The sequence below is a fragment of the Symphalangus syndactylus genome, chromosome 14 (assembly GCF_028878055.3).
Source record: "Symphalangus syndactylus isolate Jambi chromosome 14, NHGRI_mSymSyn1-v2.1_pri, whole genome shotgun sequence".
In the NCBI taxonomy this organism is placed as follows: Eukaryota; Metazoa; Chordata; class Mammalia; order Primates; family Hylobatidae; genus Symphalangus; species Symphalangus syndactylus.
This window is the reverse complement of record NC_072436.2, coordinates 107496761-107524342: the sequence shown is the minus strand read 5'-3', so window position 1 is coordinate 107524342 and position 27582 is coordinate 107496761. Positions and strand designations below refer to the sequence as shown.

The 27582-nt window shown below is 50.4% G+C and overlaps 1 protein-coding gene across 1 annotated transcript in view; it reads right to left on the bottom strand.

Moving 5' to 3' along the window:
• LOC129462622 (uncharacterized) overlaps window positions 1-27582 on the bottom strand; it is a 154158-nt gene that overhangs the window by 47168 nt on the left and 79408 nt on the right. The window contains exons 30-42 of the mRNA XM_055242744.1: window positions 26757-26945; window positions 25815-25954; window positions 24695-24857; window positions 24497-24583; window positions 18911-19048; window positions 18696-18815; window positions 17459-17551; window positions 13846-14063; window positions 9301-9494; window positions 3066-3374; window positions 2055-2290; window positions 1811-1972; window positions 1129-1206 (exon numbers count right to left, since the gene is read on the bottom strand). Coding sequence (XP_055098719.1) covers window positions 1129-1206; window positions 1811-1972; window positions 2055-2290; window positions 3066-3374; window positions 9301-9494; window positions 13846-14063; window positions 17459-17551; window positions 18696-18815; window positions 18911-19048; window positions 24497-24583; window positions 24695-24857; window positions 25815-25954; window positions 26757-26945 — 2127 coding nt within the window. The remainder of the gene's footprint in view (window positions 1-1128; window positions 1207-1810; window positions 1973-2054; window positions 2291-3065; window positions 3375-9300; window positions 9495-13845; window positions 14064-17458; window positions 17552-18695; window positions 18816-18910; window positions 19049-24496; window positions 24584-24694; window positions 24858-25814; window positions 25955-26756; window positions 26946-27582) is intronic.

The window sequence follows — 27582 nt, the reverse complement described above, 5'->3', positions numbered from 1 at the left end:
CCAGTGACACATTTCATTTCTCTGCCTGCCCCCAAAGTCTTCAAGTTTGCAACCCCTGTACCCAATGCACGCAGGTTTTTCATTGAAACAGCGGGAGCGGGCTGGGTGCATGGCCCACGCCTGTAATCCCAGCACTTTGGGAGGCCGAGACAGGCCGATCACTTGAGGTCAGGAGTTCAAGACAAGCCTGGCCAACATGGTGAAACCCTGTCTTTACTAAAAATAAAAAAATTTAGCTGGGTGTGGTGGTGGGTACCTGTAATCCCACCTACCTGGCAGGCTGAGGCAGGAGACACTTGAACCTGGTAGGCAGAGGTTGCAGTGAGCTGAGGCCATGCCACTACGCTCAAGCCTGGGCAGATGAGCAAGACTCCATCTCAGAAAAGGACGGGATGGAACGGAGAACAGAAAGGAAAGGGAACGAAAGGAAACGAAAAAAGGAAAGGAAAGGAAAAGAAACAGCAGCAACAGTGGCAGCATCTGCGATCACTGCCTGAGCATGCAGCAGGCGGCGAGACCCCTCACTGTTTTATGTCACCTGTTTTATGAGGCAAGAACTGCTACTCCATGGGTCAAAAATGTTGACTGAGCACCTACTACATGCCAGGCCCCGTCTTAAACCTGGGGATACTACCATGCACAAAATAGAAATGCCTGAGCCCATGACACTTGGGTGGCAGTGGTGGGAGGCAGACAGGACGAGGAGAAAGGCATTGTGCTTCCTGCCTGCACCCTCAGCAGAGAGAGCTTGACGCCACTTGAGCTGAGCTGCACCCCAGCCCTGAGCTCCACGGTCCACTTGTCTCATGATCCCAGGACATGCCCACAGCCACCCCACATGCCCATGATAGAGATGGGCTTGCAACCCTTGGGTCCCAGTAGGTGTTTACAGATGGGACCACTCAATGACCGTCAGGTTGAGCTGATGCCCCTGGGAACTGGGAGTCCAGGTGCGTATCATCAGGGATGTGGGGGGTCTTGAAGGAGGGGAACCATGTGAGTATCTCCTGGCAGCGACCTCAGCCCCGGGCCACACCACAGGCAGCCCCTGTGATCAGGCTGCGCCAGCCCCCCTGGAGGGATCCACTATGTACCACAACCATCCAGCCCAGGACAGAGACCCCGTACCTCGAGAGGCTGCCCAGCGATGTCCCCTCGGCACCGTCCTAACAGCTGGGTGGGCGAGGCATCTCCACTGCAGTTGACCTACAGACACCAGTGGGTGGGAAGGGGCTGGCTTCTTCCCTGACCCCAGAGTGGACTGTCGTGGGTGTCAAGATCCCACTTGACCCCACCGCCCTTTGGGGAAGCCACCGTGGGCAAATAACCCCAAACAGACGTTTGCACAGAGACTTGAGAGCGAAGCCACAGCATCATCATCAAATGAAGGTAAATGGAGCTCCCAGCATGCAGGGCCTCCACGCCAGGTACGGTGCTAACTGAACCACAGAGTAACCATGGGAGGAGGTGGCAGATGCGGAAACTGAGTCACGCAAGTCAGGGAAAGAGGAAGCATCTTGCGTGTGGTCACACAGTCAGCGATGGTGCAGCCTGGCTTCAGGCCAGGAGCCCTGCTCACATTCCCTCTCCCACCATGGACGGTTTAGCCACCCTCAGGGACAGGCACCGAGGTGGTTTCCTGCTTTTCATTTCTGAGAACAATGAAGAAGACAGCTGCGGGTGTGGGGCTTCTCCAGGGTAGGGGCCCCAGGGAGGAACTGAGGGACCAGGGCCTCCACCGTCTTCATTCTACCAGGAAGGGCCTGGTGCAGGCTGCAGCCTGGCCCACGCGGGCACCCAACCCACTCACCTCCAGCTGGGAGGGCAGGGTGCCCTGCAGTCCCGACAGGCTGTGGTGCAGCCCCAGCACCAGCCCCTGGCGGCCACCCTCTGCCTTCCTCTCCAGGGCTGCACGGAGCTGCTCGCCATCCAAGATCACCGTCAGCCCGGCCACCAGACTTCGTCCCACACTCTGGGCAGAAGCAAAGCTGTTGGGTGTCCCTGGGACCCACTGTCCCCCGAGGGGGCCCGGGTGCAGCCCCCTCCTCACTCACCTGGAAGTGCCCGTGGCCGTCTAAGGAGAAGGGGAGGCCCCAGTGCTTGAGGCTGGGCATGCTGTGGGTGTGGCGGAGGCTGGCATGGAGCTGGAGGCCCAGGGACTCGGGGGTCAAGTCCTCCAGGCCAAAGGCAGCGTCTAGCTGACCCCCCGTGTTCTGCAGTGTCAGGCGTGCTGAGCAGTTGGAAGCCACGTGGGTGAGAGACAGGTGCATCCCTGCCTCGGAGGGGAGTCCTGGGGGAAGAGGCCAGTGGGCAGAGCCCCACAGACCACTCAGCCCAGTCCACTGCATTTAGTCAGGATGGGAACACGACGGGGGCCTGGCCAGCACACCTACTCTCCAGAGGATCCCCTGAGCCCCACAGCTGCAGGTCCTACTGCCCCCAATATACCAGGTTAAACCATCTGAAACTGTCTACATTTCACAGAAATGGCGATTTCATCTGGTCCAACCTCACAGCACAATTGCCACACGCAGCCGGTTTTAAGACCCATGTCCCCTTAAGATTTCCAGCTCCCTGAGGAAAGGGCCCAAATCTCAGAGGGAAACGGGTCTGATCATGTGTCCTCCCCTCGCGGCTGCACCTGGGGCCCCTCCAGGCCTGGAGGGAACATCTGAGAAGCTCGAGCAGGGGCTGTTTGGATTATTTCATAGCTGCGGTCCCAGAGGGCATCCTTGGGGTCCTGGCTAGGCCAGGTATCCACGCTGCACGAGCTGTCCCAGGGAATGGGGGGTGGGAGGCCTGGAGCGGGCTGGTGTCAGGGGCTGTCACCATCTGATTTGAAGCATGTCAATATGGTAACAACTGGTGCCCTGAAGCTGCGTGTTCTGGCTGAATCACGGCCCAGGGAAGGAGATGGAGGTGTGCCGGGGAAGCCAGCAGGGGAAATAAATGAAGCTGGAATGTGAATTTGGGGGTTGGAGGCTTGTTTATCCCCCCACTCCCTTGGCTCCAGGACTTAAAAGTCTTGGAGGAAGAAGCTGTTCTGCCTGGACCACTCATCCTACCTGCATCACTCAGCGTGCTGATATTGTGTGTCAGGCCACCCGCAAGCTGGCTGTGCCCGGGGCCCCAGGAGCAGGAGCCACCCAGAGCCAGGTTGGCTGCACGGGCCCGGATGCTGGCCTGGGCGCTCAGGTTCCTCGTCTGGGCCTGAAGCCAGCCCTTCAGCTGGAGCTCTCCAGGCAAGGCCTCGCTGCTGTTCTGGGCAAGGACACAGGTCACGCTGAGCACGCTGGTGCCGTTCCCTGCCTTCTCATGCTTGTCCCGCAGGAGGAAGCCCAGCATAGCTGAGTCAGCAGTGACCCTGACGGTGCCTGCAGAGGATGGTGGAGAAGAACAGAGCAGGGGCGGCTCAGGGAAATGAGCTGCTTTGGAGAGGAGGGAAAAGAATTTGGGGGTAGGAGGTTGCTAGATTCACAATGTCACACTTGTAACTCATGTCAGAAACGGCACATTTGTGAAATCCATCAAAGTACACCAGCTCCCTCCCAGGACACTCTGGAAATCAAGTGAGCTAATTCGCAAAATAGTTCAGAAAATCTGAATAGCTCTACATTTATATAGCTCTATACGTTTTCCAAAAAACTCCCACAAAGAACGCTCCAGACGTCTTCGCTGGTAAAGTCAATCAGACGTTTAGGGAACATCACCACCAATCTCATACAAACTCGTTCAGAAAAGAGAAGAGAAGAGAATACTCGACTTGGTTTATGAAATTGGCATAAACCTCACACCAAACCTGACAAGAGCTTTGCAAAAAAGGAAAATTACAGCCCAGTAGTGCTATGAACACAGACACCAACTTTCTTAACAAAGTATTAAGAAACCAAATTCAATTACATATAGAAGCAAAGAAAAATACACATGAAAAAGTGCAGGGAATCCCACTAAAGCACGGTTGGTTTCACACCGAAGACCAATTTAATTCACTCTATTAACAAAATTAAAGTGAAAAACCATATGAATATGTACTAGAATCAGAAAAGGCATTTGACTACATTCAACACCCATTCTTAAGAATAAAAACTGGCCAGGAGCAGTGGCTCATGCCTGTAATCCCAGCACTTTGGGAGGCTGAGGCAAGCAGATCACTTGAGGTCAGGAGTTCAAGACCAGCCTGCCAACATGGTGAAACCCTGTCTCTACTAAGAATATAAAAATTAGCCAGTTGTGGTGGTGTGGTGGTGCATGCCTGTAATCCCAGCTACTTGGGAGGCTAAAGTAGGAGAATCACTTGAAACCGGGAGGCGGAGTTTGCAGGTTGCAGTGAGCAGAGACTGCACCACTGCACTCCAGTCTGGGAGACAGGGCAAGACTCTGTCTCTAAAAAACAAACAAAAAAAAACTCTGCAAAACCAATAGCAAACATTAAAATTATTTGTGGAAATTTTGAACATTTTCTTTGTAAGATTGAGAACAAGGTAAGAATTTTTGCTCTTAGCATATTTATTCAACATTATATACTGTATTTCTTAGCTATTGTGATAAGAAAAAAAAAAAAACCTACAAGGCATAAAAATATCAGGCCAGGCTGGATGCAGTGGCTGATACCTGTAATCCTAGCACTTTGGGAAGTTGAGGTAGGAGGATTGTTTAAGCTCAGGCATTCCAGACCAGCCTGGGCAACAAAGGGAGACCCTGCCTCTAAAAAAAATTATCTGGGCATGGTGGCAGGTACCTGTAGTCCCAGCTACTTGGGAGGCTGAGGCGGGAGGCTGAGGCAGGAGGATGCTTGAGCCATGATCATCCCACTGCACTTCAGTCTGGGCAACAGAACAAGACCCCACCTCAAAAAAAAAAAAAAAAGGCATAAAAATCAAAATGGAAGAAAATATTCTATTGTAGAATATATTAAAAAGTATCTACAACTCAATAAAAGACAAACAATTTAATAAATGGGCAAAAAAAAAAAATCTCAAAGGAAGCTACATGAACAAATAACACACATGAAGAAGTGTTTGGCCAGGAGTGGTGGCTCACACCTGTAATCCTAGCACTTTGGGAGGCCTAGGTGGGCAGGTCACCTGAGGTCAGGAGTTCAAGACCCAGCCTGACCAACATGGAGAAACCCTGTCTCTACTAACAATACAAAAACAATTAGCCAGACATGGTGGTGCAGGCCTGTAATCCCAGCTACTCGGGAGACTGAGGCACGAGAATTGCAGAGGTTGCAGTGAGCTGAGATGACACCATTGCACTCCAGCCTGGGCAACAAGAGCGAAACTCCATCTCAAGAAAAAAAAAAAAGTGCTAAACATCATTCATCAACAGGGAAATGCAAATTAAAGCCACAAGGAGAAACCACTAGACACTAATTTATTTTTTTGAGACAGGGTCTCATTCTGTTGCCCAGCTTGGAATGCAGTGGCACAATCATGGCTCACTGCAATGTCTACTTCCCAGGCTCAAGCGATCCTCCCACCCAGCCTCCATGTAGCTGGGACATAGGCATGCACCACCGTGCTCAGCGAATTTTTAAAAAATTTTTGTGGCAACAGAGTCTCCCTATGTTGCCCAGGCTGGTCTGAAACTCCCAGCCTCAAGCAATCTGCCCTCCTCCACCTCCGAAAGTGCTGGGATTATAGGTGTGAGCCACTGCTCCCAGCTGAGACGTGCACATTTCATCGTATGTAAACTTTACACCACCAGAGGAAGGAAGTAAGGGAGGGAGACTAAGAGCAGGGAGAATTATAAGCAAATTTTGAGCTTTAGTTCATGATGTGTGTGATAATCCGTTTGGGTGTAAGGTGTTCTGATGTCTACAACTCACTCTGAAAAGCATCAAAAATAACATAGATGGATGTGTTACAGGAAAGGGGTCCGGATCCAAACCCCAAGAGAGGCTTCTTGGATCTCCCACAAGAAAGAATTCAGGGCAAGTCCATGCTGCAAAGCAAAAGCAAGTTTATTCAGAAAGGAAAGGAATAAAGAAAGCCTACTTCAGACAGAGCAGCCCCGAGGGCTGCTGGTTGCCCATTATTATGGTTATTTCCTGATTATATGCTAAATTAGGGGTGGATTACTCATGCTTCCCCTTTGTGTTTATTTTTTGAGACTGAGTTTTGCTGTTGTTGTCCAGGCTGGAGTGCAGTGGCATAATCTCCTCTCACTGCAACCTCCACCTTCCAGGTTCAAGCGATTCTCCTGCTTCAGCTTCCTGAATAGCTGGGATTACACGCATGCGCCACGACACCTGGCTAATTTTTTTTTGTATTTTTAGTAGAGACGGGGTTGCACCATGTTGGCCAGGCTAGTCTCGAACTCCTGACCTCAGGTGATCCACCCGCCTCAACCTCCCAGAGTCCTGAGATTACAGGCATGAGCCACCGCGCCCGGCCCATCCTCCCCCCTTTTAGACCATATGGGGTAACTTCCTGATGTTGCCATGGCATTTGTAAATGATCATGGCGCTGGTGGGAATGTAGTAATGAGAACGAACAGAGGACGCTCTCATCACCAGCTTGGTTTTGGTGGGATGTCACCATGTTGGTTTTGGTGGGATTCAGCCGGCTTCTTTACTGTTTTATCAGGAAGGTCTTTATATGACCCAAATCTTATGCCGACCTCCTATCTCATCCTGTAACTAAGAGTGCCTTAACCTCCTGGGAATGCAGCCCAGTAGGTCTCAGCCTCATTTTACCCAGCTCCTATTCAAGATGGGGTTGCTCTGGTTTACACACCTCTGACAGATGGACAGTGGATACGGGATAAAGAAAATAACACAAAATGCAAACAATTATAACATTTAGGTGGGGGGCATGTGGGTGTTCACGTACAATTCAACTTTTCTATATGCCTGAAATCTTGTATGGGAAATGGGGAGGGGAGGGGGAGGAGCTGTCTTGTAGGGACTCCCATGGGGCAAATCTAGGAAAATCGGGCACTGAAATAATAATGATCATGACAGATTACTAAATAAAATAAGAATCCATGAGTCCCAACTGAGGTTAAGAAAGGAAGGAAAGAAGGAGGGTGATATGGTTTGGACCTGTGTCCCCAACAACTCTCATGTTAAATTGTAATCCCCAACGTCAGGGGTGGGGCCTGGTGGGAGGTGACTGGATGACCTGGGAGCGGATTTCTCTTGAACTGTTTAGCAGCATCCCCTTGTACTGTCAGATCTGGTTGTTTAAACGTGTGTAGCAGCTCCCCCCTCTTTCTCTTAATCCTACTCTGGCCCTGTGACATGCTGGTAGAGAAGAAGATGCACCATGCTTCCAGTACAGCCTGCAGAACTATGAGCCAACGTCTTTATAAATTACCCAGTCTCAGGACGTGATAGCATTGCAAGGACAGACTAATACAGAACGGAAGGGAAGGGCAAAGAGAGTAAGCAGGGAAAGCATTCTGCCCTAAGCAATAAATTAATTTTTGAGACAGATTCTCACTCTATCACCCAGGATGGAGTGCAGTGGTGTGATCTTGGCTCACTGCAACCTCTGGCTCCCGTGTTCGAGTGATTCTCGTGCCTCAGCCTCCTGAGTAGCTGGGACTACAGGCATGCACCGCCACCTCTGGCTAATTTTTGCATTTTCAGTAGCGACAGGGTTTCACCATGTTAGCCAGGCTGGTCTTAAACTTCTGGCCTCAAGTGATCTGCTCGCCTCAGCCTCCCAAAGTGCTGGGATTACAGGTGTGAGCCACCATCCCTGGCCTATAAGCAATAAATTAAAAAAAAAAAAAAAAGAATTAGAAAAATCCCCATTTGGCAATCATCATAATGGTAACAGACTCAGACAAGCATCATCAGTGGATGCTAAAACTAGGAGGGTCACAATTCGATGAGAACATAGAATACTTACATGACTTCCAAGTATCTCACCCCAATTATTTATTAATTACAAAGGAAATAACTAAAAACTTTACAGCCAAGAAACCTGGCAACCCCACCTTAATCAAGAGATCAAAGCTAATGTCACCAAAGTTGGACAAACGGACGGAAGGTGCCACCTGACAGGAGGCTGCCTCATTTCTGTGGTGTCCTACCAACAGGCTTTCTTGAATGCAGGCACAGGAAGTGTCACTCAAACTCAGACGGAGGGCTGCTTTACAACATGACTGCCCTGTACCCTTCAAAATGTAAGTATCGGCCAGGTGCAGTGGCTCACATCTGTAATCCCAGCACTTTGGGAGCAGAGGCAGATCGATCACTTGAGGCCAGGAGTTCGAGACCAGCCTGATCAACATGGTGAAACCCCGTCTTTATTAAAAATACAAAAAAAAATTAGCCAGGTGTGATGCTGTGTTCCTGTAATCCCAGCTACTCGGGAGGCTGAGGCAGCAGAATCGCCTGAACCCAGGAGGCGGACGTTGCAGTGAGCTGAGATTGCTCCATTGCACTCCAGCCTGGGGGACAAGAGCAAAACTCAGTCTCAAAAAAGAAAACGAGAAAAAAGAATTATCATGTCTGCAATCTAGGAAAACACAATTCAGGAATAAAATGTTAAATATATATACATATAGAGAGAATATGAATATGAGAATGATAAAGGAAATGTACAATGTTAGTAACTGATTAATCTGGGCAAAGGGCCTGTGGGTTTCTTTGCACTGTTCTTGCAACTTTTCTTTTTTTTTTTTTTTTTTTTTTTTTTTTGAGACGGAGTCTCGCTCTGTCGCCCAGGCTGGAGTGCAGTGGCACAATCTCTGCTCACTGCAAGCTCCGCCTCCCGGGTTCACGCCATTCTCCTGCCTCCGCCTCTCCGAGTAGCTGGGACTACAGGCGCCCGCCACCACGCCCGGCTAATTTTTTGTATTTTTTTTTTAGTAGAGACGGGGTTTCACCGTGGTCTCGATCTCCTGACCTCGTGATCCGCCCGCCTCGGCCTCCCAAAGTGCTGGGATTACAAGCGTGAGCCACCGCGCCCGGCCTGTTCTTGCAACTTTTCTACAAGTCTAGTGTTATGTCAAAATAAAAGGTATTCCAAAAAATATGCCTGGGATACCCTGCACCCAACTCCTCCTCCTGGAGATACACAATGTCCAACAGCATGTTAAAGGCTCTGACAAGTCCTGCATAAGGAATCCTATTCAGTTTTTAGTGAACAGATTTTCTTTGTCAGAATGCATGTTCATTTCTCACAAAGGGGAATCATCCATACCCCTTTATCCAAACCTGTGGATATGCCAGCGTGAGATGCTGGAGCTGGAGCATCACTGGACTTGGGTGGAACTGAATCTACCTTGCAGTTCCATAGAAAGTACTTGCCGCTGCCCTCATGGTGTTCCTCAGGCCCTCACCTTCTTGAAGCGTCTCCTTCTGCTTCAGCCTTCCTGTGACTGTCAGGAGATGGGGCATCACTGCCCAGCCAGCCACCGTGTGCCGGGTCTGGCTCTGGAAGGTCAGGATCCGGCCTCCCCTCCATTCCTCAGATGCCTGGAGGAGGAGCTGTGCTGTGTTCTGGTCCAGCAGTGCCTTGGAAAACAGCCAGATCCTAGGCAGTGAAGTAAGGGGGTGAAGATCATGGGCTTTGTAGTCAGGCAAATCTGGGTTCTAACCCCAATGCTGCTGCCCACTAACAGGATGACCTGGGACAAGGACGCAACCTCTCTGAGCATCAGTTTCTCCTTCTGCAAAGTGGGAAATAAAGCGCACATACAGATATTGAGTTTTTTTTTTTTTTTCTAGGAGACAGAGTGACTCTGTCACCCAGGCTGGAGTACAGTGGCACAATCTCGGCTCACTGCAACCTGCGCCTCCTGGGCTCAAGCGATTCTCCTGTCTCAGCCTCCCGAATAGCTGGGATTACAGGGACCCGCCACAACAGCTGGCTAAGTTTTGTATTTTTAGTAGAGATGGGGTTTCACCACATTGCCCAGGCTGGCCTCGAACTCCTGACCTCAGGTGGTCTGCCCGCCTCGGCCTCCCAAAGTGCTGGGATTACAGGCATGAGCTGCTGTGCCTGGCCTTGAACTGATATTGATATTGATACTGATAGGTACTCACCCAGGTGTGAAACAGCGTTTGCACCTATGGCCGGCTCTTCCCACACTCTCCTGCAAGGTGACTTTGCCACTCCTGCATTAACATGTGAGATCTATGTCCTCTCCCTTTGAATCAGGGCTAGCCTTGTGACCTACATTTTCATCAATAGAATGTGGCAGAAGTGACACTGTAGAACTTTCAAGGTTGGGCCCTAAGATCTGCAACTTTCACCTTCTCACGTGAATGCTGCCTCTTGGAACCCAGCCACCTGGTAAGAAGTCTGACCAGCCTGAGACCGCCATGATGTGAGGAAGCCCAAGCAGCCACTTGAAAAGAGAGAGGGGGTGCACATGGAAGAGCACCGAGGTTCCAGACATGCAAAGGAAGCCTTCGTGGACTTCCCAGTCCACCCCTGACCTCAGCCCATGCACACATCTGGCTGGGAACTGACTCAGCTGAAGGCTGATGTCAGCCAAGAGTCCCAGAGAATGACCCCTGCCAAAGCCACACAAAGCAGAACTGCCTAAGCCTTGTGTAAGTTGCTGACCCACAGAATCATGAGCAAACAAAATGGTTGTTCTTTAATCTCTATGCTTGGAGTAGCTTGTTATACAGTAACATCTAACCAACACACTGTGCCATGCACTGTGCACTTTAGACACATTGACTCCTTACAAAAGCCCTGTGAGTTTTGAGAATATTATGATCCCTAATATACAGATGAGGAAACACGTAGAGAGAGAGTAATATGCCCAAAGCTCAAATAAGCAGTTAGCAGTACCTAAAGCATAGGGTTGTTTAGAATTAAATGAACTTTGGAATATAAGGTTCCTGCTCCAGGGTCATAATGAGTGATTGATAAATGTGACAGAAGGAACAGCTCCAAGAAGCTTGCTGTTAAACTTGCTGGAAAATTGGGGCAGAGGACACAGTTCCTATCATCACACTCATCACACAGTGAGTTCCTACATGACACCACTGGAGAGATTTCCCTTGAGCTTCACCACCAGCAACAAGATCAGCCATACATTTCGTGGTGCACAGCTGTGGACTGTGTGTGTGTACTTCCTCAGGGCCACTGCAAATACTACTACTTGTTAGTTTCTCTCTTTGCATTGGCTGCTAGGAAGCTCAGAGCCAAATCTTCAGCTGAGCTCTAAATAACACAGAGGAACTCATGGCATGAATTTTGTTTACTGAAACTACTTTGAGCAGCTCCCCATTTTTCCTATTTTTCCTTTCCCTTCACCCTAGCTTCCTCGTGTATCTTTTTAAAATCTAGAACAAGGGTTGGAAAACTACAGCTTGTGGGCCAAAGCTGGCCCACCATTTCTTTTTATAAAGTTTTATTGGAGCACAGTCGTGCCCATTATTTATGAATTGTCTATAGCACTCTTGTGCTACAGTGGCAGGGCTGAGTAGTTGCAACAGAGACCATATGGCCCACAAAGCTGAAAATATTTACCATCTGGCCTTTTACTGAGAGTTTGCCAACTCCTGACCTAGAACAAGGTGCATTTTAATAATTTGCCTCAAATCCTTTTCAGACGGGATAAGGATGGGCAGTTGGAGAGGTGAAGGGACAGACAGCTGTGGTGGCAATTCTGAGGACAAGGTTATCTAGGACCATGCCCACAGCCCAGAGTCTCCTTAAATCCATGTTGGGATTGCAGAGGAAATATTTAGTGGATACCCAATTTGTATCACAATGTGCAGTACTCAAAATACTAGCATAATACTGTGATGTACTAGGAAATATATATTTGGTCTCTGCCCCAATCCTTGACACAGAGCTCCTAATCCCTTAGGAACTAGGGAGTCTCTTTTGTTGATAGGAGCGTCTTTGGTTCTAATGAGGTGACTCTTGGGTTCCTGGACAGGAACTGGTCCACAGAAAGATCAAGCCATGATTAGAGATTGGAACTTTCAGCCCCACATCCCATCCTCTGAGAAGGGGACAGGGGCTGGAGATTGAGTTAATAAGGGGTCATGCCTGCATGATGAAGGCACCACAGAAATCCCTGAACCACGGGGTTCGCAGAGAGCTTCCGAGCTGAACACACAGAGGGTGGTGGCCCAGAGAGGGCAGGGAAGCCCAGCACCCCTTGCCCCATACCTTGCCCTATGCGTCTCTTCCATCTGGCTGTTCTCAAATCGTATCCTCTATAATCAATGAATAAATATATGTAAAATGTTTCCCTGAGTTCTGTGAGCCATTTTTGCGAATGATCAGACACAAGATGGGAGGAGGTTATAGGGACCTCCAAGTTACAGCCAGTTGGTCAGGAGGCAAAGGGAGGACAGGAAGAATCTATAGGAACCTGAGTGAGGGGGAGGATCCCCTCCTCCAGGAAGCCCTCCCGAGCCACTCCAGCTCTTAAGTGCTCCCCAAGCACAGTGGGCAGCAGAAGCTAGGTTCTTCCATTGTTATGAGACCATTCATGGTGGCTCATGCCTGTAGTCCTGGCACGTTGGGAGGCTAAGGCTGGAAAATTGCTTCAGGCCAGGAGTTCAAGACCAGCCTGGGCAACATAGCAAGACCCTGTTCCTACAAAAAAAAAAAAGTACAAAAATTAGCCAGGTGTGGTGGTGAGCCTATAGTTCCAGCTGCTAGAGAGGCTGAGGGGAATGGTGTCTAAAGCTGGGGGCAGTCTTGCACACTTAACCTGTGGGGTCTGATGCTACCTCCAGGAATATAGAGTCAGAACTGAGTTAATTTATAGGACACCCAGTTAGTGTCCACCAGAGAATTGCTTGATGGGGAAAAAGACCCCCTGGTTCCTGGCCACAGAATTATCCTGTACTGAGCATTAAAAGGTTAGTGGCAGAAAAGAGTTTGGTTTTTCTGATTACATCTGTAGCAAAGATGGTAGCCAGTTACTGAGCGTGCTCAGTGGCCCTGGCTTGGAACTCACATGCAGGGCTCAGTTTATCCTTAGGACAACCCTAAGAAGCAGGTGGAGAAACTGAGGCACAGAAGGGAGAGTGGTCCCAGAGGCAGCAGTGTCCGAGTTGGGACTTGAACCCAAGTGGTTACCCCTGGACCCTAGGCTCCTCAACACCGCACCATAGTGGACACATCAGTAGGTAAAAAGCTACTTCGACATGAGACCAGACGGAGATGCATATTCCTTGGGATCACTAGTGATTTTTGTTTCATTCCTTTTTACATGATTATTGTTATTACTATTTTAGAGTCAGGCTCATTTCACTGTCACCCAGGCTGGACTGCAATGCTGCAGTCATAGCGCGCTGCAGCCTCCAACTCCCAAGCTTAAGCAGTCCTCTTACCTCAACCTCCCAAGTAGCTGGGACTACAGGTGCATGCCACCACATCTGGCTATATTTTTTAAATTTTTTGTACAGATGGGGTCTATGTTGTCCAGGCAGATCTTGAATTCCTGAGCTCAAGCAATCCTCCCACCTCAGCCTCCTGAGCAGCTGGGACTACAGGTGCACCCCACCACATGTAGCTAATTTTTAAAAATTTTTTGTAGAGATGGGTTCTTGCAATGTTGCACAAGCTGCTCTTGAACTCCTGAACTTGAACAATCCTCCTGCCTTGGCCTCCCAAAGCCCTGCGGTGTGACTCATGGTGCCCAGCCCTTTACACGTTATCCTTTAAGCCATCTACAACGAATGCACTCATAACAATACAAAAAAGAAATAAAGCGTAAAAGTGAAAAACTGAACGCCACCCACTTTTCATGCCCTCAGTGACACCGATGGGGCTGACTTGGGTGTGGTCTCAGAGGGACAGAAGAGGGGCCTCTGAGCGAGGATTTCCCATGTCCCAGGACACCAGCCTTTTGCCCTCTGTAGTCTCCCTGCCTCCTTGCAGGCCACCTGGGGACCATTACCTTGCTGGGGTGATCTTTCCAGACAGCTGCAGCCGAACAGCCCCGGGGGCACTGAGGACAGCCTGGTGGAGAAGGACACTCACACCCCAGCCCCGGCTGCTCCTCCGAGTGTCCTGGCTGGCGTCCACCTCCAGCAGAAACACCTCCCGGCCAGACATGTGCACAGATAGAGATCCGTTGAGGCTGCGCACTCCGTAGCGCCCGGCAGCTGCCTGCACCTACAGGGAGGCAGGGGAGGGACAGGAAGGGTCTATGGGATCCTGGGTGTGGGAGAGGGCTGCCTCCTTCTCCAGGAAGCCCTCCTGAGCCACTCCAACTTTGAGCACTCACCAATCATGGTAGACAGCGCACAATTAGGAGGAGAAACGAGACAGATGGAGGAATGGAGGAGATAGCCTGCCCTGGTTCCAGCTCCTGGCCCAGGGGTACAGTCCCATCTTGTCCTTCCCACCACATGTGAAATGGGAGTTTGTATTGTACAAATGGGGAAACTGAGGCACTGAAAGGGTCACATATGCCACCTGAGTCTGCCTAGCTCTAAAACTCGTGCTGGTGCCTGAAGGGGGCTGGTGGGGGAAGCAGAGGACATCTTTGCAACTCCTCCACAGAAAAGGAGGCCCCATAGAGTGCCCTGCAGGAACCAGAGGACCCAGGACTTCTGGGGTTCAAAGAGGATGGCATCTGGGTACCCAAGCGGTCAGGCTGGAGTGAACATGTACCTAGCCCCAACAAGGGGGCTGAAGGGAGCAGTGGAGGGTGGGAGCAGAGAGGCCCAAGGCTCCACCAGCTCCCAAGGGACCTGAGCCTCTCCATTTCCTGATCTGGGCCTCAGTTTCCACATCTGCAAAGCAGGTTTAGCCCCATGGTTCTCAATCCAGCCCGTGCATTACAATCACAGGAAAAGTTTTGTTTTTTTTTTTTTTTCTTTTCTTTTCTGAGACGGAGTCTCGCTGTGTCACCCAGGCTGGAGTGCAGTGGCACAATCTCAGCTCACTGCAACCTCTGTCTCCCAGGTTCAAGCGATTCTCCTGCCTCAGCCTCCCAAGTAGCTGGGATTACAAGCACCCACCACCACGCCCAGCTGATTTTTTTTTTTTTTGTATTTTTAGTAGAGATGGGGTTTCACCATGTTTCCCAGGTTGGTCTCGAACTCCTGACCTCAGGTGATCTGTCTGCCTCGACCTCCCAAAGTGCTGGGATTACAGGAGTGAGCCACCATGGCTGGACTGGTTTTAAAAGAATGCCTGGTGCCTCCATAGATGAACTGCTGAATAAAACATGATACACCCAGACAATGGAATATTATCTAGTGCTAATATAAAATGAGCTATATTAAGCTGAAAAAGACATGGAGGAAACTTAAATGTATACTACTAAGTGAAAGAAGCTCATCTGAAATGGCTGCACACTGTACTCCAACTCTATGACATTCTGGAAAAAGGCAAACCCACAGACAGTAAGAAGATCAGTGGTTGCCAGGGGGTGGAGTGTAGGAGGAGGGATGAAAAGGTAGAACCCAGAGGATTTTTTAGGGCACAGAAACTGTTCTGAATGATGCCATAATGACAGATCCATGACATTATATGCATCTGTCAATATCCATAGGCTGGCAGGGCATGATGACTCACACCTGTAACCACAGCACTTTGGAGACCAAGGCAGGAGGACTGCTGAAGGCCAGGAGTTGAGACCAGCCTGAGCAACAGAGCAATACCCCCATCTCTACAAAAAATTAAACCATTAGCTGAGCGTGGTGGCGTGCACCTGTGGTCCCAGCTACTCAGAAGGCTGTGATGAAAGGATGGCTGGAGCCTGGGAGGTGGAGGCTGCAGTGAGCCATGATCACGCCACCGATCTCCAGCCTGGGTGACAGAGTAAGACCCTGTCTTAAAAATTAAAATTAAAATTAATGTTTGAGCTGAGCACAGTAGCTCACACCAGTAATCCCAGCACTTTGGGAGGCCCGGGCAGGCAGATCACTTGAGGTCAGGAGCTCAAGACCAGCCTGGCCAACGTAGTGAAATCCCATCTCTACTAAAAATACAAAAAATTAGCTGGGTGTCGTGGCGCATGCCTTGTAATCCCAGCTACTTGGGAGGCTGAGGCACGAGAATCGCTTGAACCTGGGAGGCAGAGGTTGCAGTGAGCCGAGATCACGCCACTGCACTCTAGCCTGGGTGACAGAGCGAGACTCGGTCTCGAAAAATACTAATGATAATAATGTTTGCACCCATTAGATGACCCAGCATCCAAGCTTCCAGGGTAACCCACCTCCACTCCCCGATGAATTCGGGGGATCGATCGCATGGGCTCTGAAACCAGAATGCCTGGGTTCCACCCACGGGAGCTCCATGATCTTCGGCAAGTCACGCCACCTCTCTAAATCTCAGAGCCTCACCCACAAAATGGTACAACAGTGCCCCACGCCCCCCACAACAGCATCATGAGGCGACCATGAGATAATCCACAAACAGGGTTTAGAACAGAGCCTGCCACGCAATCATTCCACAGACATCAGCTCCCAGAACAAATGGTTAATATGACGACATTTCCTCCAATCTAAGATGGCAGCAGCTCTCAAATGGGCCGTGATCTCAGGGAACTCCACAAAAGTAAAAGGTTGCTAGTGAAACAGTGACCTGTGTCAATGTGAAGATACAGACTGAGTTCAGGGACATCAACCTGAGAAAGCTCATCCCTCTAAGAATAAGCAGTTCCCTCCATTCAGAGTCATTCTCAGGCTCCATTCAAGTTTCTAAAACCCAATACTCGGGGAATGAACAGCACGTGTTTAAAAAAATGCTATCAGGGCTGGGCGCAGTGCCTTATGCCTGTAATCCCAGCACCTTGGAAGGCCAAGGGAAGAGGGTCGCTTGAGCCCAGGAGCTCAAGGCCAGCCTGGGCAACATAGCGAGACCCTGTCTCTGCCCAAAAAAAAAAAAAAAAAAGTACAAAAATTAGCTGGCTGTTGTGGCACGGAAGGTTGAAGCAAAAAGACATCTTGGGGCCAAGAGTTTAAAACCAGCCTGGGCAACATACTGAGACCCCACCTCTAATTTTTTTTATTGCTATCAAATTAAAGGTCTGCCCCACGTCTCCTGAGGGCCTCATCCCTGTCGGGGTTTCCTATTTACACCTCCACATCCTTGAATTAGCCACCCCCTAATTCCTGTGCACACACCATGCACAGCCTGCTCAATGAAGCCACACATTTGGTGGGGAGACAGGGCTCCTACCTGAATGTCTTTCTCCACCTCCAAAATACCCCAGGTCAACAAAGCCCTCTTGAAGGATTATACGGCTTCTCCCAAGCCCAAATACAGGGCAGAGTTTGGAGGAAAACTCTGTTTCTGTCCATTTTCAAGAGTGAAATGTGATCCTTCACCCCCTTCGGCTTGGACCATCACTTCCAAATGATGGATGTGGAAACCTCCCTGCCATCTGTTCTTGATTCTGCAGGGGCTGTTTGGCTAAGCACAACATTGCAAGTGTGGCCTCCCTCCCTCGGGCCCCCATCCTGCCTTCCTTCCGCCCATCTCCCAGCAGGCCAGCTGCTCAGAGACAACCCTTGGCAGGCGAGTCAAGGTCATCTCTAAGGGAGCAACGTCCATACCTGCAAGTTTGGAGGAAATGCTGGTCCGTGGGGATGCCTGAGCTGGAAGAAAAATGCAAAGTCGCAGTAAGATCCGTTCAGCTGGACCGAGGCCTGTTGCAGGGAGAGTTGAAGAGGAGTCAGAGGGAACAGAGAGAGAGATGCAGAACCCTACGAGGTGGCTACTGGGCAAATGCATCCCAGAACATGCCCAGAGCTCAAACCAGAAACATCTGTCCTCCCTCAATGTTCCTCAGCCCTCAATCTTACTCAGGCTGTGCTATCGAAAAAGGTTGCTTAGGAAGTGACGTCCTGGATGGGGGGCTGGGAAGACCACTCTGGGACCCCCTACTCCCTGCCATGGTGCCTGCTCATGCCTCTCACAGCCACACCACCTTCTACTTGACCCTGACCGTGAACCAGGCACTGTGCTACCAGGTTCACAATGACCGCCTCATTTAATCCTCAACACTGCTTTGCTGGGTTGTTGTTACCATCCCATTTCCCAGCTAGCAAAACTGAGGCTCAGTGGGATTCAGTAATTCACCCAAGGTTACACAGCTAGTTAACAGTGGAACTGGGAATTGAACTTGAACTTATATAACACTAAAAGCCTACTAGATTGAAAGCTCCTCAGAGATGGGAACAGAGATGGGGACAGAGTCACGCAGCAGAGATACAACCCATCCATGCTGAATGAAAGGACATGAATGAACACGTCCATGGATGAACAAATGAACAGCCGTGAATGAGTAAATATACCTACAATGGCTGCTATATATTCACCAAACTGCATTTCCTTTTCTTCCTGGACATACAGCTAAAACTACATTTCCCAGCCTCCCTTGCAGCTAGGTGGGGTCACGTGATGAGAACCCAGGCAGGAATGACCTTTCTACTTATGGGTCTGGCCCATAAAAGCCTCCTGCATAATTCTCCACTCCCTGTCCCTCCATCTGCCTGCTGGGGCAGAGCCACAAGGAAGGGAGGCCTGGATCCTGAGAGACTGCATGGAGCAGAGCCATGCTGAACTGAGACATGAACACTGGCCTTTCACAAAGAGCCAAACATTTGTTTACAACACCAGTCAACGCATCCTGACTAATCACACACACACTGCCAAAATAAGGGCTGTGCTGTTGGCTCCCCAGGGTCATGTCTCCTGCCACCTCCTCAGACATCTCATACAGGGCACCTTCACTAAAGGTCATTAAGACCCGGCCTCCCTCGGCAAGGGAGCAGAACTCAGTCTCCTGACCTGGGATGTGACGTTGTGGTTGACAGCAACTCGTGCATCCATGCCAAAGTTGAATGTTCCTTGGGGACTCCGTCTAAAGATGATGCCCCCATCCAAGCTCAGGGCCTGGGGGAAGCTCAGCTGGGAAGAAACAGACAACACCCTTTACTTCCACTAACAGCCAAGCTCTGTGTGGAGGGCACAAACCAGGGTCTGCCCAACCTGGGGACCCATACCTGGTAGGAGTGGGCCAAGTCCAGGGCCAGGCTGTGCCGGATTTCCCCACGCTGAGATCTGTCATGAAGCAAACCCTTCAAGTGCAGGGCAACTTTCCGGTTGACTTTCAAAGTGGCCTCGACCTCCCTGTTCTTAGCCTGGGTGTATGAGAACCAGAGGCACTGAGAGAGGTCTCGTCCCATCTCTACGTGCCTGCAGAAGACACCCTGGGAATCCAGTGGTTAGAAGAAAGTCGTCCAAAGATTGATGGGTTATGGAGCAGTCTACACTCTTCCACTTATAGGGCAGGAAGTGGGGATGGGTACACGGGAATGGTAAACTCCAGTGCCTACAGGTAAGATTAGCAGTGTGGGCTTGATGGAACAAATGTGAATGTGTCTTGTACAAAGAAAGTGCCTTGGGAGTAGTCTATTTTGTTCATTGCCATATTCCTAATACTTAGCACAGGTCCTGGCATATAGTAGGTGCTCAATAAATATTTGGACAAATGCAGAATCACTAGTTACAGCCTGAAACCCCAAGGTCAAAGTGTGCTAGAGTGAAAGAATGAGTAACTCATAGTGGAGTTGGCAGAAGAACACTTGTTCCATGATGACATCCATGTCCTCATCACTGGAACCTGTCAATATGTGACCTTTCATGGCAAAAGAGACATTGCAGTGTGATTGGATAGAGGATCTTGAGATGAGGAGGTTATCCGGGTGGCCCTAAAGTAATCACAGGGATCATATGAGAGGGAGGCAGAAGGGTCAGAGTCACACAGAGACTGGAAGATGCCACGCTGTTGGCTTTGAAGGTGGAAGAAGGGGCCATGAACCAAGGCATGCAGGCAGCTTCCACAAGCTGGAAAAGGAAGGAAATGGACTCCCCTCTGGAGCCTCCAGAAGGAACACAGCCCTGCTGACACCTTGATTTTAGCCACGTGAGATCCATTTTGGGCTTCTGAATTCCAAAACTGTAAAATTTGTGGTGTTTTAAACCACTAAGATGGCAGCAATTTGTTACGGCAGCCATAGCAAACGAATACACAATTACTCCGTCATTTATTCACTCAACAACCATTTAGCTTCTGCCACAGGCCAAGTACACAGTAGCATGTTGCCATCTTTTCCTACCTGTGTTGACTGAGAAGTTAAAAATGCCTGCCAAGGAGCTTTATCATTGGAGTGCATCCTTAAAGGGGTGCTCAGCTTTACTTTAGAACCAAGATGGAGGAAGAGAAATAAGGGTCCAAGAGGGGAGAAAAATGTATGTCATTAAACAGTATTTTATTATTTTATTTTATTTTGAGACAGTCTCGCTCTGTTGCCCAGGCTGGAGTGCAGTGGCGTGATCTTGGCTCACTGCAACCTCCACCTCCCGGGTTCAAGCGATTCTCCAGCTTCAGCCTCCTGAGTAACTGGGATTACAGGCACCCACCACTATGCCTGGCTAATTTTTTTTGTATTTAGTAGAGATGGGGGTTTCACCATATTGGTCAGGCTGGTCTCGAACTCCTGACCTCAAATGATCTGCCTGCCTTGGCCTCCCAAAGTGCTAGTATTACAGGCGTGAGCCATCTCGACAGCCAAATTATATGAAACTAAACGACTGCCATTTACTCAGTCAGAGCCTGTTGTTGTCAGCTGGGATTTGAGGCCTGGTGTGGTCACACCATCTGATTTTCTTCTTATAAACACTGGAAATCTGGGTTTTACTCAAAATCTTCTGATTTTCAATGGTAGCAATTAATTTCCTTAAAAAATGTAAATACTAAGCAGACCAAACAAAACCCATCTGCAGGTTGAATTTGGCCCATGGCGCTGGCTCTGCAATCTCCGGTTTAAGAAACAGCAAACACCATTGGGAGCCACTTCTGCAGGTGTCTGAGGCTGTCATCCTGCCGTTTGTTTCTCCCTAGAAGCTCCAGTAACTGTACTACCTTATCCCTGGGGAGCCACACGCAGCCTCGTTTAAATAAAGGTGAAGGGAGCCCCCAGAAGGGTGGGTCTCAAGGCTCAACAGCTGCCTGGTTCACCCTCCTTCCCAGGGGCTGTTGTGTATCTTGCAAAGAGAAACGGCTGGGAGCGGTGGTTCATGGCTGTAATCCCAGCACTTTGGGAGGCTGAGGTGGGGGGATCACCTGAGGTCAGAAGCTCCAGACCAGCCTGGCCAACATGGAGAAACCCCATCTCTACTAAAAGTACAAAAATTAGCCGGGTGTGGTCGTGGGCGCCTGTAATCCCAGCTACTCGGGAGGCTGAGGCAGAAGAATCACTTGAACCCAGGAGGCAGAGATTGCAATGAGCTGACATTGCGCAGCTGCACCCTAGCTTGGGCAACAGAGCAAGACTCGATCCTCAGTCTTGAAAAAAAAAAAAAAAATGGTGGGAGGGGTCTGTGCATGAACCCAGGAGGTGGAGGTTGCGGTGAGCTGAGATCAAGTCACTGCACTCCAAACTCCAGCCTAGACAACAAAGTGAGACTCCTAAAAAAAAAAAAAAAAGAGAGAGAGAGAGAAACAAGGACTATCTTCCTTGCCCACAGTAGACGCTCTATAAATGCTTGCTGAAAAATAAGGTGCTCTCCCAGAGTATCAACTCCTACTAGAGGTGTCAGGAAGAAAACCTGGATGGGGTTCTAGTAGGCATTTTACAACACCACATGGTAATCCTCACAGCCACTGCGTAGAGATGAGCACGGCTGCTCCCATTCTGCACACAAGGCAACTGAGGTACAGAGACATAAAATAATTTGCCAAGGACACACCGGCAAAAACAAGTTTCACCCCTAGGGAGCCACGTGTCAAGACCCTCAGCCAGGTGTGGTGACTCTTATCTGTAATCCCAACCCTTTTTTTTTTTTTTTTTTTTTGAGACCAAGTCTCTCTCTGTCACCCAGGCTGGAGTGCAGTGGTGGGATCTTGGCTGACTGCAACCTCCGCCTCCCAGGTTCAAGTGATTCTTGAGGCTCAGCCTCCCGAGTAGCTGGGATTACGGGCACCCACCACTACGCCCAGCCAATTTTTATAGTTTTGTAAGTAGAGATGGGGGTTTTACCATGTTGGCCAGGCTGGTCTCGAACACCTGACCTCAGGTGATCCACCCACTTTGGCTTCCCTAAATGCTGGGATTACATGTGTGACCCACCACACCTGGCCTAATCCCAGCACTTTGGAAGGTGAGGCAGGAGGATCTCCTGAATCCAAGAGTTCAAGACCAGCCTGGGTACCATAGCGAGACCTCCATCTCTACAACACATTTTAAAATGAGCTGGGTGTGGTAGTGCACACTTGTGGTCTCAGCTACTTAGGAGGCTGAGGTGTGAGGATCAGTTGAGCTTGAGAGGTGGTCAAGGCTGCAGTGAGTGAGCCATGATCGTGCCCCTGCACTCCAGCCTGGGTGACAGAGCAAGCCCCTGCCTCAAAGAAGACCCTCTAAGCCAAGGATCAGAACTACAGCTCTTGGTCCAAATGTGGCCTGTTTTTACAAGAGAAGCCCTGTTGGAACACAGCCACGCCTGTTCATTACGTATTATCCACGGTGCTCTGGAATAGTAATGGCAGTTACGAGTCAACAAGACCTGAACCATGTGGCCCATGAAGCCTAAACTAGTTACTATCTGATTCTTTCCAGAAAAGTTTGTGGACCTCTGCTCTGGATCCTGGCATGCAATGGGTGTTAAATAGTATCATGGCGGCAACTATTCATTGAGCACCTACTGTGTACCAAGCCCTGTGGCTATGGTGGTAAATAAAGCACTCACGGAGATCATGAGCTTTCCAGATTAGCAGAGGAGCCAGAGATGGATGAATCACACAAAAACAGAACTGGGGCCAGGTACGGTGGTTCACACCTATGATCTCAGGATTTTGGAGGCCAAGATGGGAGGATCGCTTAGAGTCCAGGAGTTCAAGACCAGCCTGGGCAATACAGCAAGACTCTGTCTCTACTAAAAATAAAAATAAAAAATAACCAAGTGTGGTGGTAGTGTGTGCCTGTGGTCCCAGCTACTTGGTAGGCTGAGGTGCAAAGATCACTTAAGCCTAGGAGGACAAGGCTACAGTGAGCCGAGATTGTGCCACTGCACTCCAGCCTGGGTGACAGAGCGAGATTTTGCCTATTTAAAAAAAAAAAAAGAACTGGAATTTGTGATAGGTACTAAAAGCAAAAGATACAGGGCAAGCTGGGTGCAGCGGTAATCCCAGCACCTTGGGAGGCCAAGGCGGGCAGATCACTTGAAGTCAGAAGTTTGAGACCAGCCTGGCCAACATGGTAAAACCCAGTCTCTACTAAAAATACAAAAATTAGCCAGGAGTGGGAATGCACATCTGTAATCCCAGCTACCTGGGAGGCTGAGGCAGGAGAATAACTTGAACCTGGGAGGCAGAGGTTGCAGTGAGCTGAGATTGCACCACTACACTCTGACTTGGGCGACAGAATGAGACTCTTTCTCCACAAAAAAAAAAAAGGAAAAAGAAAAAGATGTAAGGGATCACTAGGGTAAGCAGGGGTGTGTGTGAGGTGGTCTGGGGGTCAGGTGACAGGATGCTTGAGCCCAATCCTAAAAGATGAGTAGAAGGGAGGAGGCAAAGCTGAAGGAGAGGGTGACGGCTCCAAGCACACAGGACACACAGAGGTCCCGAGGCAGGAAAGAGCCAGGCGAGGAAATGCGAAGAGGCTGGATGAGGCGGATACAGGCCACGAAGCAGGGCTGAGGGGACAGGACTGGGGCTTTATCCCAAGAGAGACTGTCAGACTTAGAGAGCATGCGGGTGGCAGGGTTGTGCTGGCCTTTAGAATATATCCATCTTACTGTCACATAGACTGTACTAGGGAGGACCAAATGAAACAGGGAACCCAGACAGGAGAACCTTTTTTTTTTTTTTTTTTTTTTTGAGGCAGTGTCTCACTCTGTGGCCCAGGCTGGAGTGCAGTGGTGCAATCTTGGCTCACTGCAACGTCCACCTCCTGGGGTCTCCTGCCTCAGCCTCCTGAGTAGCTGGGACTGCAGGTACCTACCACCACGCCCGGCTAGTTTTTATATTTTTAGTAGAGATGAGGTTTCACCATGTTGGCCGGGGTGGTCTGGAACTCCTGACCTCAGGTGATCTACCCCCCTTGGCCTCCCAATGTGCGAGGATTACAGGAATGAGCCATCACGCCTGGCCAGAACTTTGTGTGTGTGTGTGTGGCAGGGGGTGGGGGTGGGGGGGTAGGGGAGGTGTCTGAGTCTGGCTCTGTTGCCCAGGCTGGAATATAATGGTGCAATCACGGCTCACTGAAGCTTCAACCTCCTGGGCTTAATCAGATCCTCCTGCCTCAGCCTCCCCAGCAGCTGGGACTACAAGCACATGCCACCATGCCTGGCTAATTAAACAATTTTTTTTTCTTTTGTAGAAATGGGGTTTCCGTATGTTACCCAGATGGATGTCAAACTCCTGGTCTTAAGCGATCTTCCCACCTCAGCCTCCTGAGTAGCTAAGACTACAGGTGTGAGCCACTGCACTCAGCTCTGATAACATGTTTTTAATCCTACTGAGAGATAAGAACAACTTGAACCAGGGCTGAGCAGGGTGCAAAGGTCTCTGGGGTCTCCGCTCTTACCGTCTGCTGATTCCAAGTAACCAGGCACCCCTCTGTGTTCCCGGGGATGACTTTGCCATCGTATGGATGCGTCAGGCCTGCACAGACCTGGGAAGGACAACCACATACATGTACACACGCATGCAGGCAGTCAGGAGGGAGCTGGGACCTTCTTCCGGCTCTCAGGCCCCCTCCCGGCTATGCCCCAGACCCACTCACGTAGGGGTGTCCGGCCTGGCAGCCCAGGACCACGGTCTGCAGGGTTTCCTCTTGGTCATTCAGGACAATCCTAGTCTCCAGAGAATAGCGCTGGTGTCGCCTATCAGCTGTGAAGGTCTCCTGCAGGAGGAGGCTCTGTGGGATGGGCAGGTGCAAGGGGTGCCTGGTGTGCAGAGGGAAAAACAGGCCAAAGCCATTAAAGCAGCTGGCAGTGTCGGGGGACAATTGTGCTCCACGGTCTCAGCCTGGGCCTGGCACGAGCTTGCAGAGTTAAGACTGCCACAGAGAAGAGAACATCAGGACACCTGGCAGCCCTGTGCTTTACAATTTGGCATCCAGAACCCTTCACCACTTCACTGTGCCAGCGAAGTGGGCATGGCTGGGGTCCCTGTCACCATTTGACAGCAAAAACCCAAGGGGATAGACAACACACAGCGTCTCGTGTCACACAGACTGGGACTAGAATCCAGGCACGGTCTTTCACTAGCTGTGTGACCTTGGGCAAAGGACTTGACTGTTCTGTGCCTCAGTTTCCCCACCTGTAAAACGGAGGCTAAAATAATACTGATCGGACACAGTGGTCGGGATTAGAGATAATGTACATGAAATGAACACAAGCTCCCCAAGGGCAAAGGTTTCTGATGTTCTGCTTCTCTGCCATTTTCCACGTGCCCAGAAGAGCACTTGGTCCATAGTATGCGCTCGATGAATGTAAATGGGATAAAAACACGAACGAACACTCTGCAAACGATGCTGCTGTTCCTCTGTCATCACTGCTGCTGTTTAGGCTATAGGTGACTTATCTAAGGCCACACAGCTGCTCAGTGCATAGCCTGGAGTCCGAGATGGCTCTGCTCGTCCCAACCTCTTGCTGTTCCCTGTACACAGGATGATGAGACTCTAGCTTCTGCTCCCACCTCAGCAACTAATGGAAGGGGCGAGGGATGTGGGAGCTTTCAGGGGAGGTGGCTCTTCTGTGGGATTTGGGTTCCTTCTGGGCCCCAGCAGGTCAGCAGGGATTCTCCAGGTAGCTCTGCCCATCCTGTTTCCCCTGGGGATGCTCCATGCTAGAGAAGGGAAACTTGCAGGGGTGTCAGCCGAGGAGAAGGGGCACACGCACCTAAGGAGCAAGGTCCCCCGTTTCTGGTACAATGTCCTGTCTTGCCTCAGCTCCTCCAGCTGTCCCTCCAACTGCAGGCCCCGAGGCTGGCCCTGGGCACCAGTCCGCAGAGCCGTCAGCGACACCTGAGTCTTCCGGGGCTGCAACAAGATCCAGGCTGAAGAGAGGGACGGGCCAGCAGGACCAAGCTGCAGACCTGCCTTGCAGGAAGGCAAGGGGTAGCCCCCCACAACCTGCCCATCACCCCCAGAAATGACTATCCGAGAATGGCTACTGAACTGGGCCACAGCCTCCACCCTGATCAGACCACAGGATCCCACCCGCGTACCGCCATGGCTAGACCTCCCTAGGTACCCAGGGGGAACAAAGAACTTGGACTTCTCAGCTAAAGGAAGCCAAGCTTTGCTCCTGGATCTGTGCTAATGTGACCAGAGTCCATTTCACAGACCAAGAAACTAAAGCTTGTCTGGGCGCGGTGGCTCATGCCTGCAATGCCAACACTTTGGGAGGCTGAGATGTGAAGGTAACTTGAGCCCAGAGCTTTAAGACCAGCCTGGGAAACAGCAATACCTCGTGTCTGCTAAAAAAAAAATAAATAAATAAAAGTCAGTGATGCACGGTGGCAGGGGGGCATGTGCCTATAGTTCTAACTACTTGGGAGGCTGAGCAGGGAGGATCCTTTAAGCCCAGACGTTCGAGGCTGCAGTGAGCTTTGACAGCATCACTGAACCCCAGCCTGGGCGACAGAATAGAACTGTCAAAAAATATATCAGAAAAGAAGGAAAAGGAAAGAGAAAGAGAAATAGAGGCTCCAGGAGGCCCAAGGTCACAGGCCAAGCCAGTGGCACAAAGCCCTTTTCCATCCCAAGCAGGGAGAGAGGTAGGAGACCGAGGTGAGGGATTCGGTGGTCTCTTGGCTGCACGGGCCTCCTGGGCTCTTACCCACTCCAGGTGCCTGTAGGCCGCTGTTAGGTTCAGCTCCTGCTGCGGGCCTTTCAACCAGCAGTTCAGAAGCTTACGGTCACGGCTGTTCTCAGCGTGGATCTCGCCCTGCACTGCTGCGCTCCAGGCTGACTCGAGTTCGCTCCAGCTGTGGAAGAGGCTCTGTGCCAAGACTGTCACCGTGGAAACCTGCAATGAGGTGGGGAGGGGGACCAAGGCCTTTGCACACCCTATTTCCTCCCCCTGGGATACCCTTTCATCTCTTTCCTGCTTGGTAAACTCCTCTTCATCCCTCAAAACCCCTTCAATGCCATTTCTCTGAGGCCTAACCTCACTGGTGCAGGTAGGCTAGCTTTCTCTACAGGGCCTTGAGACAAGAAGAAAAACTCCTGTCTGTTGCCCCAACTCTGAGCAGAAATAATTTCCTTTTCTCCTCTTCAGTTTGGGGAGGGAATCTGATCTCGTTGGGCTGCTATTACTAGCAGCCAGGGTGTCTGTACCCTGAAGGGCACATGCTGGCAGGTGGCCTCCTCTCCCTGCACCATCACCATGGTCTTCGGGAGTCCTAGGAAGAGGTGGGTGTCATCTGGCTCGTTTCGGAGCTGGGGGAGGTAGCCCATTTGCAGCCACCACCCTGGCACAAGCCCTGCATGGGATGGTTCCCTGTTGGCCACCATCCCTTGTTCACACAACTCAGGGGTCTCACAAGGAGAAGTGACAAGGACAAGACAGGGTTTGGGCGTGGCTGAGGCTCCAACCCAATACCAGAACTTCGTAACACTTTGTCCCATGTCAGTGATCCTCGGTTCCCCGCCACCAACTTCCC